General features: G+C 55.5%; 1 protein-coding gene and 1 long non-coding RNA gene across 5 annotated transcripts in view; both read left to right on the top strand.

The window, feature by feature from the left end:
* The window catches only part of LRP5 (LDL receptor related protein 5), a 143238-nt gene that overhangs the window by 104358 nt on the left and 23152 nt on the right, over nucleotides 1-15728 (top strand). For 2 of the 4 annotated variants that reach the window (XM_028833139.2, XM_077961923.1), the window contains exons 12-16: nucleotides 1659-1982; nucleotides 4240-4439; nucleotides 12312-12520; nucleotides 13909-14099; nucleotides 14786-14995. In XM_028833139.2, the coding sequence (XP_028688972.2) occupies nucleotides 1659-1982; nucleotides 4240-4439; nucleotides 12312-12520; nucleotides 13909-14099; nucleotides 14786-14995 (1134 nt within the window). Of the gene's footprint in view, nucleotides 1-1658; nucleotides 2019-4158; nucleotides 4479-12311; nucleotides 12521-13908; nucleotides 14100-14785; nucleotides 14996-15728 lie in introns of all 4 variants that reach the window. The other 2 variants (XM_028833138.2, XM_077961922.1) reach the window with 2 other exon arrangements.
* Nucleotides 6161-9164, top strand: LOC144334078 (uncharacterized). The gene is made up of 2 exons (XR_013403491.1): nucleotides 6161-7182; nucleotides 9112-9164. It is a non-coding gene; the product is annotated as an uncharacterized LOC144334078 (long non-coding RNA).

Here is a 15728-nt window from a genome sequence, read left to right as displayed (position 1 = left end):
CCCTGAGCCCCACCGTGTGTGCGGATTGTGCTGGGAGTGTCCTGGGACCCAGGGGCTGGTGCTCTCATCTCCTTTCTCCAGATCATGAGAATGAAGCTCAGGGAAGTTTGAAAAAAAAAACCTATCCCAAGTCACACAGCGGCAGGAGCAGGATTTGAACCCAGAGCAGGGGACTGCACACTCTGTTCTGCTAGAGTAGTTATGTTAGCTGTCCTGGGTGATATGGCAGGTGACAGGAGCCACCATGCTCAACAAAGGGACCCCCATCCCCCCTGCCAAGTCGGGAGAGTGGAAGGTCACGGGCAGATGCTCTGAAGGGCCAGGTGCAGTGGCTCATACCTGTAATCCCAGCACTTTGTGAGGCCAAGGCGGGCAGATGGTTTAAGCCCAGGAGTTCAAGACCAGCCTGGGTAACGTAGTGAGACCCCATCTCTACAAAAAATTTTTTAAAAACTTAGCTGGGCATGGTGGTTCATGCCTGTAGTCCTAGCTACTTGGGAGGTCAGATGGGAGGATTGCTTGAGCCCAGGAGGTTGAGGCTGTGGTGAGCTATGATCGTGCCACTGCACTCCAGCCTGGGCAATAGAGTGAGACCCTGTCTCAAAAAAAAGAAAAAAAAGAAAATAAAAAAACTCTGAGGGCTCAGGTCCAAGCCCCCAGGCAGCCCTTGGCTTGAGGGCAGACAAGGGAGGAGGGGGTCACCTGGGCATCCCTGACTTTTGGCCCCTGGCAGAGGGACCTTTGGTGACCTTGACCATAGCAGAACCTCTGAGCACATCAGCCATGTCGAACCGCTCAGGAATGGCAGCAAGAATTTGGCTTCTGACCACCACTGCTACTCGCCATCTGCGGTGGGCGTGTTGTGCCCATTTTACAGATGAGGAGGCTGGGGCATCGGCCAGCTGCATGCCTTGTCCCACGTACTGCATAGGCAGAGCTGGCACTTGAACCCCGTGTCCCGGTTGCTGCTGGGGGTGGGCTGCACCCTGGCTTGTGATGCCAGTACCTAGGTTTGCACGTGACTTCGTGACTGTCACCAGCTCTGCAGGGAATCCCATGACCCAGCTCATCCAGGCCGCATGCAAACCTGTTGCCAGGCGAGAAACCGGTCACAGCACAGCTGTGGTTGCCTGAAATGATTAAGCTCATTAATCACCCCGGAGTGAGGACAGACTCAGATGAAAACCAGCAAAAGCCCTGGAAATTCATGTGACCCTGCCAGTGAGGGTGGCCATGTGCATTGCAGCCTGGCCGTCATTCTGCTGTACGTACAGTGTTTTGGACTTAAACGCTCCGGATGTTTACTGAGTGCTTGAATAATAACATGGAAGGCCCGGGCTTGTTGCTGCGGGAGTGAAGGATGCATAGCCAGGCCTGACATGGTGAACACAGGAACATAGAGCCTCGTTGCCTGCCTGGGTGGTAATCCCGGCCCTGCCGCTTAGCAACTGTGTGACTGTAGCCAGGTCACTTAATTTTAGTAGATCCTGCCTGCTCTTCAGTGGATCTTGCCAGTTTTCCAAGGTGGCCAAACACTTTAAGGCACTCACGTGGTCGCTAGGCTGCAGGGTTGAACTCCGGCTTGTCCCTCAGGGCGCCCTGTGCTCTGTGGCCTGGCTGTGCTGTTGCTGACACCGGGCCTGTGTGTGTCCATGCAGGTCAGGAGCGGGTTGTGATTGCCGACGACCTCCCGCACCCGTTCGGTCTGACGCAGTACAGCGATTATATCTACTGGACGGACTGGAATCTGCACAGCATCGAGCGGGCTGACAAGACCAGCGGCCGGAACCGCACCCTCATCCAGGGCCACCTGGACTTCGTGATGGACATCCTGGTGTTCCACTCCTCCCGCCAGGATGGCCTCAACGACTGCATGCACAACAACGGGCAGTGCGGGCAGCTGTGCCTTGCCATCCCCGGTGGCCACCGCTGCGGCTGTGCCTCACACCACACCCTGGACCCCAGCAGCCGCAACTGCAGCCGTAAGTGCCTCGCGGTCCCCTGCACCTCACTCCCTCGTTAGATCAGACTGGTTCTGGGAGCTGACGCTGAAAGAAGTTTCTCATCTGGGGTTCCTGGGTGTACATAGATGGTTGGGTAGGTTGTGCACTGCACAAGCTGCATGATGCTACCTGAAGGTCCAGGTCCAGGCTGGGTGGACTTGTTGCTTCATCAGGACACAGGTAAATGGCCAAAACCCCGCAGCTGGCAGGTCTCGGAAAGGATCTTTGGGTGTGAAAGCCAGTCACGGGGGAAGGGCGCTCGCTCATACTGCCAGCAGGATGCTGAGTGCTTTCCACAGCGCTCATTTACTCGTCAAGCCTGGAGGGTGGGGAGTAGCATGGTCCCATCTCACATACAAGGAACCCGACGCACAGAGAGGTGTGGCAACCCACCCAAGGCCATACGACCGGAGCGGGTTGAGCCAGGGTTGACTGTGGCAGGCTGGCTCAAGAGTCCCTGCTCCTGAACACCCTTGCCAGGCAGCCTGGATCAGTTCGGGGAATTTTTGCCCTGACGCTCGGAAGCAGGTGAGCCTCTTTGTTCTCATGTCAGTGATGAGAAGAGTGACTTTCCTATGGCCCCTCTGGAGGACATGTGCTTCCTGTTGGCAGGCTCTTCCCCCATGACATCAGCAGTGAGCTGGTTATGATTCCCGACGCAGAACTTGATCGTTTATAAAGCTGTTTGTCATCCAGGCCCCGTTGGAGTCTCATGTAGACCTGGGCACCGGCAGGGCTGGTCTTGCCTGTCCCAGCTGCATGGATGGGGAACTTGAGGCTTGCAAAGGTTAAGGGGCTGTTCGAGGCCCAGGCTGGCAGGAGATGGGCCTGGGCCAGAGTCTGGGACTTTCCATGCCTGGACTGTCTTTAGTGCTGTTGCTCACCATGCCTCCCTGGGGCCATGATCTTGGAGAGTCAAACGGAGGTGCAGGTAACCCATGGCAAGGAGGGGTTGCCATGACTCAGAGTCCCCGTCCTGTGCCCGGCAGACCTGGTGCAGTGACTTGGATTTCGGACCAGTCACCATAGCCCGAAGTGCCACAGCTTCTGAACCCAGGCAGGACTCAGGCCAGGACTCTGTTTGCTGCTGAGAGAGAGAGGCCGCTGGATGTCCTGGTCCTGCTAGAGAGCTGGTTCTTCCGGTCCTGCTGCCAGTGCACTGAGAAGAGGCCCAGCTTGATTCCGGGGCTGCCCTGTGGTGGCACATGCTGCTCACTGACACCCTCGAGGAGAGTCTCCTCCTGGGCTTGTCGTTGACTGTGCCCGGTTTTCTGCAGTTCACTGGTGTACACATAGGCACACAGCAAACTGCACACACAGTCATGGGTACGAGTTTCACTACCATTCCACCACCAATGTTCACACCATTACCTGCCTTCTGTCTTAAGTTTTCATCATTTAAAAATAAATTTATTGGGCTGGGCGTGGTGGCTTACGGCTGTAATCCTAGCAATTTGGGAAGCTGAGGTGGGCGGATCACCCGAGGTCAGGAGTTCAAGATCAGCCTGGCCAATATGGTGAAACCCCATCTCTACTAAAAATAAAAAATTAGCCAGGCATGGTGGGGCACACCTGTAATCCTAGCTACTCGGGAGGCTGAGACAGGAGAATTGCTTGAACTTGGGAAGGAGAAGTTTCAGGTGAGCCGGGTTTGTGCCACTGCACTCTAGCCTGGACAACAAGAGCGAAACTCTTTGTCTCAAATAAATAAATGCAGGGCGCAGTGGCTCACACCTGTAATCCCAGCACTTTGGAGGCCGAGGCGGGCGGATCATGCGGTCAGGAGATCAAGACCATCCTGGCTAACCCAGTGAAACCCCGTCTGTACTAAAAATACAAAAAATTAACTGGGTGTGGTGGCGGGCCCCTGTAGTCCTGGCTACTTGGGAGGTTGAGGCAGAAGAATGGCGTGAACCCGGGAGGCGGAGCTTGCAGTGAGCCAAGATCGTGTAGCCTGGGCAACAGTGCGAGACTCCGTCTCAAAATAAATAAATAAATAATCTATTTCAAAAATAAAACTTGTACTTTGAAACAGCAGAGACACATATGACATGGAGAATGAAATTCCCCATAGCGCACCCCCGAGAAACAGCCCTGGTCCCCCCATCTTTCCCGTGGACCTCCAGCGGGGTGGATGCTGAGCCACCTGTTGTAGTCAAGTGGTGTTCTGTCCCGCCCGCCAGCTCCTCTTTGGCTTCCAGACACCCACCTGCAGCCCTATCTTTGCCTCCTCTAGCGCCCACCACCTTCTTGCTGTTCAGCCAGAAATCTGCCATCAGTCGGATGATCCCAGACGACCAGCACAGCCCGGATCTCATCCTGCCCCTGCATGGGCTGAGGAACGTCAAAGCCATCGACTATGACCCACTGGACAAGTTCATCTACTGGGTGGACGGGCGCCAGAACATCAAGCGAGCCAAGGACGATGGGACCCAGGCAGGTGCCCCGTTGGAAGGGTGCGGGGTGCTTCCCAAGGTGCGCCTCTTGCTGGTTTCCAGGCTGCTGCCCTTGTCCTTAGCAGAGGCAGGAAACAGAACTTGGTTCTGGGTGAACGATGACTTGGGCTTCGATTACATAGTCACGGGGTATAGCCCTGAGCTGCGTGGAACCCCGAGACTGTGATTATCTGTAGAAACTGGGTTTCTTAGTAGTTTAAGTAGTCATGGTGGGGTCAAACCCCACAGGACTTTTTTCTTTCCCAGAAAGAAAAGTGGTCTTGAGTCATGCAGGGGTAGTTGGTACTGGTTAATCTAGGTTTATCCTTTATTTTGTAGGAATTGTACAGTCATTTCTGCTACGATGCAGTGTATGTGCTTCTAAAAGTCACCACACTGCAAAATCGCACAGTAAAAATGACACGAATCATAGGAAAAAGGGGACCAGGGCACAACCCCCAAAATCTCCGTCAGTGACATGTAAGAGAAGAGAGGAACCTGGGAAATAGCAGAGCGCCTTTTGCACATTAAATGGTTAGATATATCCCACAATACTGTGCATTCATAAACGTTAACACTGCAATAAATAGGGCACTTTACCTTGGGAAGATCTGGAGTTGGCTCATGAGTGTGGAAGGGTGCAGTGCGTGAGTTTTCGTGAAGCGCTGGAAGGAGGATTGTGGGAAATCAGATGGAACGTTCTCATCCCAGGTGTGGAGAGGAGTGGGTCATGGCCCCGGCAGTGAGCCCAGGGAGGTCAGAGACGGAGGTGTGTGTGTGGGTGTGACCCTGCGCAGTTCCCTGCCGGCTGTGGTTTTCTGCATTCGCTTAATGTGTCTCACGGAGGAAATTGTGCATGAGCAAATGTGAAACCGTGCTGTGCTCAAATTGTCCTAATATATCACTGCATTGGAACAGAGTTGCTTTTTTTTTTTTTTTTTGAAATGGAGTCTCACTCTGTCACCCAGCCTGGAGTGCAGTGGCATGATCTCGGCTTGCTGCAACCTCTGCCTCCTACGTTCAAGCGATTCTCCTGCCTTAGCCTCCTGAATAACTGGGATTACAGGTGTGAGCCATTGCGTCCCGGCCAGGTTTGCATTTTTAAAACAAGTGCTAGGCTGGGTGTGGTGGCTCACGTCTGTAATCCCAGCACTTTGGGAGGCTGAGGTAGGCGGATCACCCGAGGTCAGGAGTTCAAGACCAGCCTGGCCAACATGGTGAAACCCCATCTCTACTGAAAATACAAAAATTAGCTGGGCATGGTGGTGGGTGCCTGTAATCCCAGGTACTCAGGAGGCTGAGGCAGGAGAATCACTTGAACCCAGGAGGCAGAGGTTGCAGTGAGCCGAGATCACACCAGTGCACTCCAGCCTGGGTGACAAGAGCAAAACTCCGTCTCAAAAAATAAAAAATAAAAAACAATTGCTGTAGCAGAAGCAACCACTTTGCGGTGTCAGGCTTGTGTGACCTGTTCCAGGAATGATGTGCTCACGGCGGCCTCAGGCCCACCTGGAGTCTGCAGCATGGGGCACAACAGGTTCATTAGCATAGAGTTCCAGGACAGGCCTGGCTCCTAAGCAGCCTTCTTTTATAAAAACTACAGAGCCCGCATGTAATCCCAGCACTTTGGGAGGCTGAGGCAGGTGGATCATGAGGTCAGGAGCTCAAGACCAGCCTGGCCAACATGGTGAAATCCTGTCTCTACTAAATATACAAAAATTAGCTGGGTGTGGTGGCGAGCACCTGTAGTCCCAGCTACTCAGGAGACTGAGGCAGGAGAATTGCTGAACCTGGAAGGCAGAGGTTGCAGTGAGCTGAGACCACGCCATTGCACTCCAGCCTGGGCAACAGAGCGAGACTCCATCTCAAAACAAAACAAAACAAAACAAAAAACTACAGAGCCACACGGCCTCTTTCTCCACCGAGCATCGGTGTGGGAGCTTGTGTTATTGTGATGAAATCTTGGTACTTTCTTGAGGCAGAGAGAGGCTGAGCGTCTGGAAAGACTTTCAGATGGGTCGCCATGTCCGCCGTCGGTTCCGCTGTCGTGCCCCCCATCTGAAGGCTGGTGCTGTCCAGACAGGCTGGACGCCCCTTTCCACCAGATCCTTCCTCCCGCAGCAGTTTCTAGTTGAGTTGTACTGTGAGGTCTGTGTCCTTGGTTGATGGCAAAAGTCAGTCGAATTGAAATTCAGAGCCATGCCCGGCTCCCTGGAGCTTCTCTCCTGGGCAGCTGTGATCATTGCCTCTGTTGTGGCGCAGATGGTGGAAATGGATTCCTTTCATCTTGCTTGCTACAGGTGACTGTCACGTGGAGTCCTTTGGAGAAAGGGACGTGTTAATTGATGGATGTGCGGCTCCCATGCTGGGAAAGCTCCTGGGCGTACATTGCCTTAGTGTCTCATTGGAGCTGCGTTCTTTTCTGGTGTCTGGTAGGCAGAGGTGATGAAGACTTGGAAGAAAACCCAGAAGGTTTTCCACTTAATTTGGAGAATGTGCTTTTCCCCTCTCGTGTCTGTCGCTAGGGTGCAGCGTCCTGCAGCCGCCGTGCTCTGTGGACGCTGGGTTTGATTCTTTACCAGGGGTCCCCCTGCTCCTCCAAAAGATGGTGTCTAAATTATCATCCAGTTGGCCGAGGTTTTTGTTTTCTATTGTTTTTATTTTTTATTGTGGTAAATATACATAACATAAAATTTACCATTTTAATTATTTTGTTCTTGTTTTTGAGACAGGGTCTCACCCCAGTGCCCGGGCTGGAGTGCAGTGGTGCGATCATGGCTCATTGCAGCCTCAGCCTCCTGGCTCCAGTGATCCTCTCACCTCAGCCTCTCTAGTAGCTGGAACTACAGGCATACACTACCACATCTGGCTGATTTTTTTAATTGTAGAGACCCACTATGTTGCCCAGGCTGGTCTCAACTCCTGGACTCAAGCCATCCGCCCACCTCACCCTCCCAAAGTGCTGGGATTACAGGCATGAGCCACAACACCCAGCCATTTTAACTTTCTCTCTCTCTCTCTCTCTCCTTTCTGTCTCTTTCTTTCTTTCTGTCTTTCTTTCTTTTTTGAGATGGAGTCTCACTCTGTCACCCAGGCTGGAGTGGAATGCCACGGTGTCGACTCACTGCAACCTCCGCCTCCCAGGTTTAAGCGATTCTCCTGCCTCAGCCTCCTGAGTAGCTGGGACTACAGGGGTCCATCACCATGCCCAGCTAATTTTTGTATTTTTTAGCAGAGACGGGGTTTCACCATGTTGGCCAGGCTGGTCTCGAACTTCTAACCTGGTTATCCGCCCGCCTCAGCCTCCCAAAGTGCTGAGATTACAGGTGTGAGCCACTGTGACCGGCCTTGTTTTGAGACAAGGTCTTGCCCTGTCGCCAGACTGGAGTGCAGTGGTGGGCTCTTGGCTCGCTGCAGCCTTCACCTCCCAGGCACAAGTTGTGCACCTCCATACCTGGCTAATGGTATTTTATGTAGAGACAGATTTCACCGTGTTGCCCAGGCTGGCCTCGAACTGGACTCAAGCAGCCCGTCCACCTCGGCCTCCCAAAGTACTGAGATAACAGGCATGAGCCCATTTTACCTATTCTGCAGTGGACAGTTCAGTGGCATTCAGTCAGTTCACATGGTAACCACCACCGCCATTCATCTCCAGACTACTTCACCTTCTCGGACCGAAACTGTGCATTAAACACACTCCTCATCTCGCTCTCACAGCCACCATTCTACTTTGTCTCTCTCTGCCTTCTCTAGGTACCACATGTAAGTGGAATTAGACCAATATTTGCCCTTCTGTAACTAGCTTTTTTCACGTGGCATGGTGTCCTCAAGGTTCATCTGTGTTGCAGCCTGTGTCAGGATTTCCTTCCTTAAATTAAGCCTGAGTAATAACCCATTGTAAGGGCTGGGTGTGGTGGCTCACACCCTCTAATCCCAGTACTTTGGGAGTCTCAGATGGGCAGATCACTTGAGGTCAGGAGTTTGAGACCAGCCTGGCCAACATAGTGAAACACTGGCTCTACTAAAAGTACCAAATTAGCTGGGTGTGGTGGTGCGCACCTGTAATCCCAGTTACTCAGGAGGCTGAGGCAGGAGAATTGCTTGCACCCGGGAGGGAGAGGTTGCAGTGAACCAAGATTGTGCCTCTGCCGTCCAGCCTGGGCAACACAGTGAGACCCCGTCTCAAAAAAAATCATGGTATGGATGTACGGACCACATGTTGTTATTTATCCATCCACGGGTGCCAGGTCGCTTCCTCCTCTGGTTGTTGTGAATAAGCCGCTCTAAACAGTTCCTTCCATGGTGAAAGTTTTCTTCTAGTGAGGAAAAGGCGTGTTGCCTGTGGTGTTGCATAGGATTCTGGTAAGAAAGTTTGCACTAATTGTAAGTATTTGTACTTAACATTAAAAAGAAAGCTCAGGCCGGGCACGGTGGCTCAAGCCTGTAATCCCAGCACTTTGGGAGGCCGAGACGGGCGGATCACGAGGTCAGGAGATTGAGACCATCCTGGCTAACACGGTGAAACCCCGTCTCTACTAAAAAATACAAAAAACTAGCTGGGCGAGGTGGCGGGCACCTGTAGTCCCAGCTACTCGGGAGGCTGAGGCAGGAGAATGGCGTGAACCCGGGAGGCGGAGCTTGCAGTGAGCTGAGATCCGGCCACTGCACTCCAGCCTGGGCGACAGAGCGAGACTCCATCTCAAAAAAAAAAAGAAAAGAAAAGAAAGCTCAGGGGCTGGGTGCGGTGGCTCACACCTGTAATCCCAGCACTTTGGGAGGCCGAGGCGGGCGGATCACAAGGTCATGAGATCGAGACCATCCTGGCTAACACGGTGAAACCCCGTCTCTACTAAAAATACAAAAAAAATTAGCTGGGCATGGTGGCAGGCACCTGTAGTCCCAGCTAGTTGGGAGGCTGAGGCAGGAGAATGGCGTGAACCCAGGAGGCGTGGAGCTTGCAGTGAGCCGAGATCACGCCACTGTACTCCAGAGTAAGACTCCATCTCACGCAAGACTACATGTCAAAAAAAAAAAAAAAAAAAAGAGCTCAGGGTTTATGAAACTGGCTAGCCGTGTAAAGTTTGCTGTGTTGTTTTTGCGCCTGAGAGGAGTGTGGCCAGGGTGTCACGTCACACAGTACACGTTTCTCAGATGGTTGTTCTCCAGACTGCTGTCCCAAAGTCTGGTTTTGCATCTGGTTCCCACAGACCCACCCTCCACGGTGAGCCTGATTTTGCCAGGGTAGCTGGAATCTTGCTTGTCTTCCAGCCTGGCAGCTGTACCAGGCTGGGGTCCGCAGCTGGAGAGCTCTGTGGCTTTTAGGAGGGAATTTGTTCAGTTGGTGTTGACACATGGCCCCCTAGGGTCTGTCGCTCTGTGGCGATGTGGATGTTGTTATCTACAAAGACACGTGATCCTTCGTGTCTGATGAAAGTGATGATGTCTTTGCAGCTGCCCAGCAAGGCTGTGTGTGTGTGTGTGTGTGTGTGTGTGTGTGGTGTGTGTGGGGTGTGTGTGTATGTATGGGGGAGGGAGGCACCCTTTCCATCTGGGTCCAAGAGGCTGGGCCTGGGGAAGAAGCTTCTTTTTCTTTACTTAGAGACTTTATTTGTATTTTTCAGGCTGGGGTGTGGTGGTATGAGCATAGGATGTGTGTGTGGTGTGTGGTGTGTGTAGGGTGTGTGTGTGGTGTGTGGTGTGGGGTGTGGGGTGTGTGGTGTGTGTGGGGTGTGTATGTGTATGGGGGAGGGAGGCACCCTTTCCACCTGGGTCCAAGAGGCTGGGCCTGGGGAAGAAGCTTCTTTTTATTTACTTAGAGACTTTATTTGTATTTTTCAGGCTGGGGTGTAGTAGTATGAGCATAGGGTGTGTGTGTGTGTGTGTGTGTGTGTGTGTGTGGTGTGGGGTGTGTGGGGTGTGTGTGTATGTGTAGTGGTATGAGCATAGGGGGTGTGTGTGTGTGTGTGTGTGTGTGTGTGTGTGTGTGGTGTGGGGTGTGTGTGTATGTGTATGGGGGAGGGAGGCACCCTTTCCACCTGGGTCCAAGAGACTGGGCCTGGGGAAGAAGTTTCTTTTTATCTACTTAGAGACTTTGTTTTATTTGTATTTTTTTGAGACAGGGTCCTACTCTGTCACCCAGGCTGGGGTGTGGTGGTGTGAGCATAGCTCACTGCAGCCTTGGCCTCCCAGGCTTAAGCGATCCTCCCACCTCAGCCTTCTGAGTAGCTGGGACTGTAGGCCTGCGTCACCATACCGAGCTAGTGTTTTTTTGTTTGGTTGGTTTAATTTTTTTTGATGCAGATGGAGTTTTGCTGCATTGCCCAGACTAGTCTCAAACTCCTCAGCTCATGTGATTCTCCCACCTCGGTTTCCCGACATTCTGGGATCACGGGCATGAGCCACTGCTGCCTCCCTGTTTTATTAACTGCTGAAAGACCTAGATAAAGTCTGAAAAGCCTTACTATCAGAGCACCATGCTGATATGATTCCCTCTGACTCAAGGGAGGGAGAGGGGAGCTTTTCCTTCAGGCCTGGGTGGCAGTAGCCCAGGTTCTCCAGGCGCCATTTGCCCCAGGCCAAATCACTCGGGATCTTGGATGCAGCTGTCTTTCGGGGTAACCCAAAGGGACCAGATCCTCCCGGGCAGTAGGCTTCTGGGCTGTCCTCTCCTCCTACATCAGCTCAGTAAGATCCCTTTGAAGGGATGCTGTTTCCGAGGCCCCAAAAGCCCAGGCTCATCCCTGAGATGCAGAGGGTGGGCTGGGCTCAGGCAGCGCTCCAGCATCTCCTGGCCGGTGACCCCGGAGAGTCCTTGAGAGTCACTGAGAGATATGGCTGCCCTGCGTTCTCAAGAGGGGCTCTGGGTCATTCCCCACACTCACCTGCCCCCACCCACCCTCACCTGGCCCCCAACCTGACCTACCCCCACATCTGTACCAGCCCCTTTACCTTTACCTGCCCTACCCACCCTCACCTCCCCTGTACCCTCACCTCACCCACTCACCCACCCCTGCACCCGCACCTGTCCCCCACCTTCACCTAACCCCCACCCTCACCTGGCCTTTCCCTCACCTGGCCTCCCCCTCACCTGGCCTCCCCCCTCACCTGGCCTCCCCCCTCACCTGGCCTCCTGCCCTTGGGGAAGGGGTTGTAAGGGGTGGCCCCCACACTGGCTGTCTTGGTGCCCTGCAGAGAAACCAGGACATGAGGGCCACAGTCCAAAAGCTTGCGTCCTAGCAGGTGGAGAAGACAGGGACGTGTTGGGAAGGGCCCTGTGGTCCTGGGTGCCTTCTTGGCCATCAGCAGAGCCTTCATGGGAGCGCCAGGCTAGTGGCACACAGCTGGGTCCCCCGGTGGGTTGGCTGATGAGGCCTCAAGTCCGAGGCGGCAAGAGCTCTTCCAGAGGCCGTTGTCCGAATCGCTCCGGCATACTCGGGCGGGCATGTAGTTAGGAGCTGATTGAAGAGGAGAGACCCGCACACCAGTACTGGGATTTGACTTTCAGGCTAAACTCGAGAATCGTGGCCTCTGCTCTCCTGCCAGAGCTCTCCAGCCAGCGCCCGGGTGTCTCCGCAAGTGCCCGGGGGTCTCCAGCCAGTGCCCGGGGGTCTCCAGCCAGTGCCCAGGGGTCTCCACCAGTGCCGGGGAGTCTCCGCCAGTGCCCAGGGGTCTCCACCAGTGCCCGGGGGTCTCCACCAGTGCCCGGGGGTCTCCACCAGTGCCCGGGGGTCTCCAGCCAGTGCCCGGGGGTCTCCGCCAGTGCCCGGGGGTCTCCAGCCAGTGCCCGGGTCTCTGCCAGTGCCTGGGGGTCTCCAGCCAGTGCCCGGGGGGTCTCCAGCCAGTGCTCAGGAGTCTTGGTTTCTTTGTCTTACAGCCCTTTGTTTTGACCTCTCTGAGCCAAGGCCAAAACCCAGACAGGCAGCCCCACGACCTCAGCATCGACATCTACAGCCGGACGCTGTTCTGGACGTGCGAGGCCACCAATACCATCAACGTCCACAGGCTGAGCGGGGAAGCCATGGGGGTGGTGCTGCGTGGGGACCGCGACAAGCCCAGGGCCATCGTCGTCAATGCGGAGCGAGGGTAGGAGGCCAATGGGTGGGTGGGGGTGCTGCCCCCCAGGCATGCCCGCCGTGTCTTCCGCCGAATGCCAGCCTCTCACAGGCTGGGGTGATTTTCCACCCCGGTGATCCAATGGTTGGCTTTCCGGGATCCCAAAAGCAAACACAGGCTCTTTCACGGGCACTCCAGGGAAGCAGAAAGCCCTGAGGGCTAAAAGGGAAGGGGTAGCGCTGCTGAGAGGTCACAGGGCAGCGCTGGCCAATGGGAGTTGCAGTTGGTAGGTTTTGTACCATCCCTGTTAAACTTGAACCCTGTGCAGAAATCCCTTCCACGGCATGGGGGCTGCCCGTTGACTCGCTCCTGTTCCACTGCAGGGAGCTCCTGGGCTTCTTCCTCCCGGAGGCCCCCGATGCTCCCACCTGTTGATCGTCAGAGCTTCTTGTTGGTGGGAAGGCACCCAGGACCTGAAGGTCTCCAGAGGGAATAGCCAGGGAAAGAGGGAGACCGAAACCCACGTGACATGAAACTCAGGCTCCAAACTGAGCATGGCGGACAGGAGCGCGATGGCCTTCCTCCAATAGCTGGGGGGCTGGCATGAAGACAGGAGCTACAGCCAGCGCAGGTCCTGGGCCAGGAGCCCAGCGTTTGAGCCCTGACTCGGCCACTTACTGCCCACGTGACCTCAGGCGAGTGGCATAACCTCTTGGAGACTCAGTTTCCTCATTGGTAGGAATGGCGGCCACGGTGGTGCAGCCTCTGCAGCACACGGTGGGGTCAGTGGGTGGGAGCCCCAGGTCTGTAAGGTGGCTATGCAGGAGCCAGCTGAGCTGGTCTCCCAATGGCCAGGGCTCCAGGGTCCTTAGCAGCTGTGGGGGCCTGCATCTGTCTCCCGTGGCTGCTGTCAGAAATTACCAGAAGCTAAGTGGCTGAGAGTAATGGACACTTGTTCTCTCATAGTTCCTGAGGCCAGAAGCCTGAGATCAAGGTGTGGCAGGGCCCTGCGCCCTCTGAAGGCTCTGAGGGAACCTTTGGGTTTCTGGTGGCTCCAGGCATCCCTTGACTTGTGGTCATGTCACTCCAGTCTCTCTGACGGCACATTGCGTGCCCTCTTCTGTGTCACTTAAGGACACTTCATTTGGCTTTAGGGCCCACCCTCACCCATTGTGGTCGTATCTTGATCCTTCGTGACATTTGTGAAGACCCTGTTTCCAAATAAGCTCACATTCCGAGGTTCTGAGGTGGACGTGAATTTGGGGAGCACTGTTCAACTAGTACAGAATGTGACCTGTCAGCCTCGGGCAGCCCTGAGAGGCAGGGCCTTGCCACAGCCCAGCTGGGTGCCCTGAGCTCCGCGCTGGCCGAGGAGACGCCGTCCCTGCACCCATCCTTCACCTGGCACCCTCCCGCAGGTACCTGTACTTCACCAACATGCAGGACCGGGCAGCCAAGATCGAACGCGCAGCCCTGGACGGCACTGAGCGCGAGGTCCTCTTCACCACCGGCCTCATCCGCCCCGTGGCCCTGGTGGTGGACAATACACTAGGCAAGCTGTTCTGGGTGGACGCGGACCTGAAGCGCATTGAGAGCTGCGACCTGTCAGGTATGCGCCCCGGTGCCTGCCCTGCCGCAGACACCCTGCCTGCCTTGTCGTCAGTAATGGCAGCAGCTGCCAGATTGTCCGGGACCTGCCGTGAGCCCAGCTCCGCACCGGGAACTTTGCATGTAGCATGTTTAGTCCTCATGCTGACAACTCCAGGCTGGGGTTCCGAGTGAGCCCCACTGGGTAGAGGCAGAAGATGAAGCTCAGAGAGGGTGAGCCAGCTGCTTGGGGCCCCACAGCCGGGGATGGAGCAGGACTTCAGCCTAGCCTCTGCCCCTGGCACCTGCACAAGCAGCTGCTCTGCTCTGGGCTGTGTTAGGCTGTGAGGACTGGAGAGAAATGAGAGTTGGTGCTTAGAGAGGGGGCGCAGGTCCCCGTGGCTTTTCCTCTTACGATGGGGTGGGTGGGGGAGGGGAGGGGCCATGCTTGCAGGGGCCAGTGACCGAGGCCCGCTGTTGGAACTGATGGCCTTCCTTCGGAACCCGGCCCAGGTGGGAGCAGGGCTTTCCGAGGGCTTGGCTTGGGTTGGCCTGCTTCCAGGGACTCTGCTGCAGCTCCCATCCCTGCCCAGAGCACGAAATCCCCCCGGCTCCCTGGCAGCCCTGTCAACCTCTGTCCTCCCAAGCTGAGTGTGGGGCGAGCTCTGGAGGTGAGCACCGCTCAGGGGGGCCCTGTGCTGCTTGCAGGGGCCAACCGCCTGACCCTGGAGGACGCCAACATCGTGCAGCCTCTGGGCCTGACCGTCCTTGGCAAGCACCTCTACTGGATCGACCGCCAGCAGCAGATGATCGAGCGTGTGGAGAAGACCACCGGGGACAAGCGGACTCGCGTCCAGGGCCGCGTCGCCCACCTCACTGGCATCCACGCGGTGGAGGAAGTCAGCCTGGAGGAGTTCTGTACGTGGGGACTGGCGGCGGGGTGGGGCAGGGTGGGCAGGGCGGCCTGTAACCCAGACCGCTAGAGGAGGCCGGAGGCCAGTGCAGGAGCCCGCGTGGCCTCAGCCAGGCGGTGGGCTCCGCCAGATGCCAATCGTTTCCCGCTGGGGTTCAGTGAGACGTCCAAATGTCCTGAGGCCTCTGAGGTTGTTTTCTTTTGCTGCAGAACACATCACCACAAACAGCATTTTAAGACAATACCAACTCTTTTTTTCTTTTTTTTTTTTTGAGTCAGGATCTCGCTCTGTTGCCCAGGCTGGAGCGCCATGGCGTAAACACAGTTCACTGCAGCCTCGACCTCTGGGCTTAATTAAGCGAACCTCCTGCCTCAGCCTCCCAGGTAGCTGGGACTACAGGTGCGCACCACCACACCTGGCTAATGTTTTTTGTAGAGACGGGGTTTCCCCATGTTTCCCAGGCTGGTCTGCAACTCCTGGGCTCAAGCAGTCTGCCTGCTGTGGCCTCCCAAAGTGCTAGGATGATAGGTGTGAGCCACTGGCCTGACAACACCCACGGATTGTCTCAGTTCTGTAAAGCAGAAGTCCAGGCACGGCGTGGCTCACCTGGGTTCTCTGCTCAGGGTCTCACAGGGCCGGAATCAACGTGTCAGCAACGCTGGGCCCTCAGCAGAGGCTCGGTGGAGAAACAGGCTTCCCTGCTCACTCAGCAGGTGGCATTTGTGGGATTGAGGTTC

The sequence above is a fragment of the Macaca mulatta genome, chromosome 14 (assembly GCF_049350105.2).
Source record: "Macaca mulatta isolate MMU2019108-1 chromosome 14, T2T-MMU8v2.0, whole genome shotgun sequence".
NCBI classification, from domain to species: domain Eukaryota; kingdom Metazoa; phylum Chordata; class Mammalia; order Primates; family Cercopithecidae; genus Macaca; species Macaca mulatta.
This window is presented reverse-complemented; position numbering and strand designations above follow the sequence as displayed.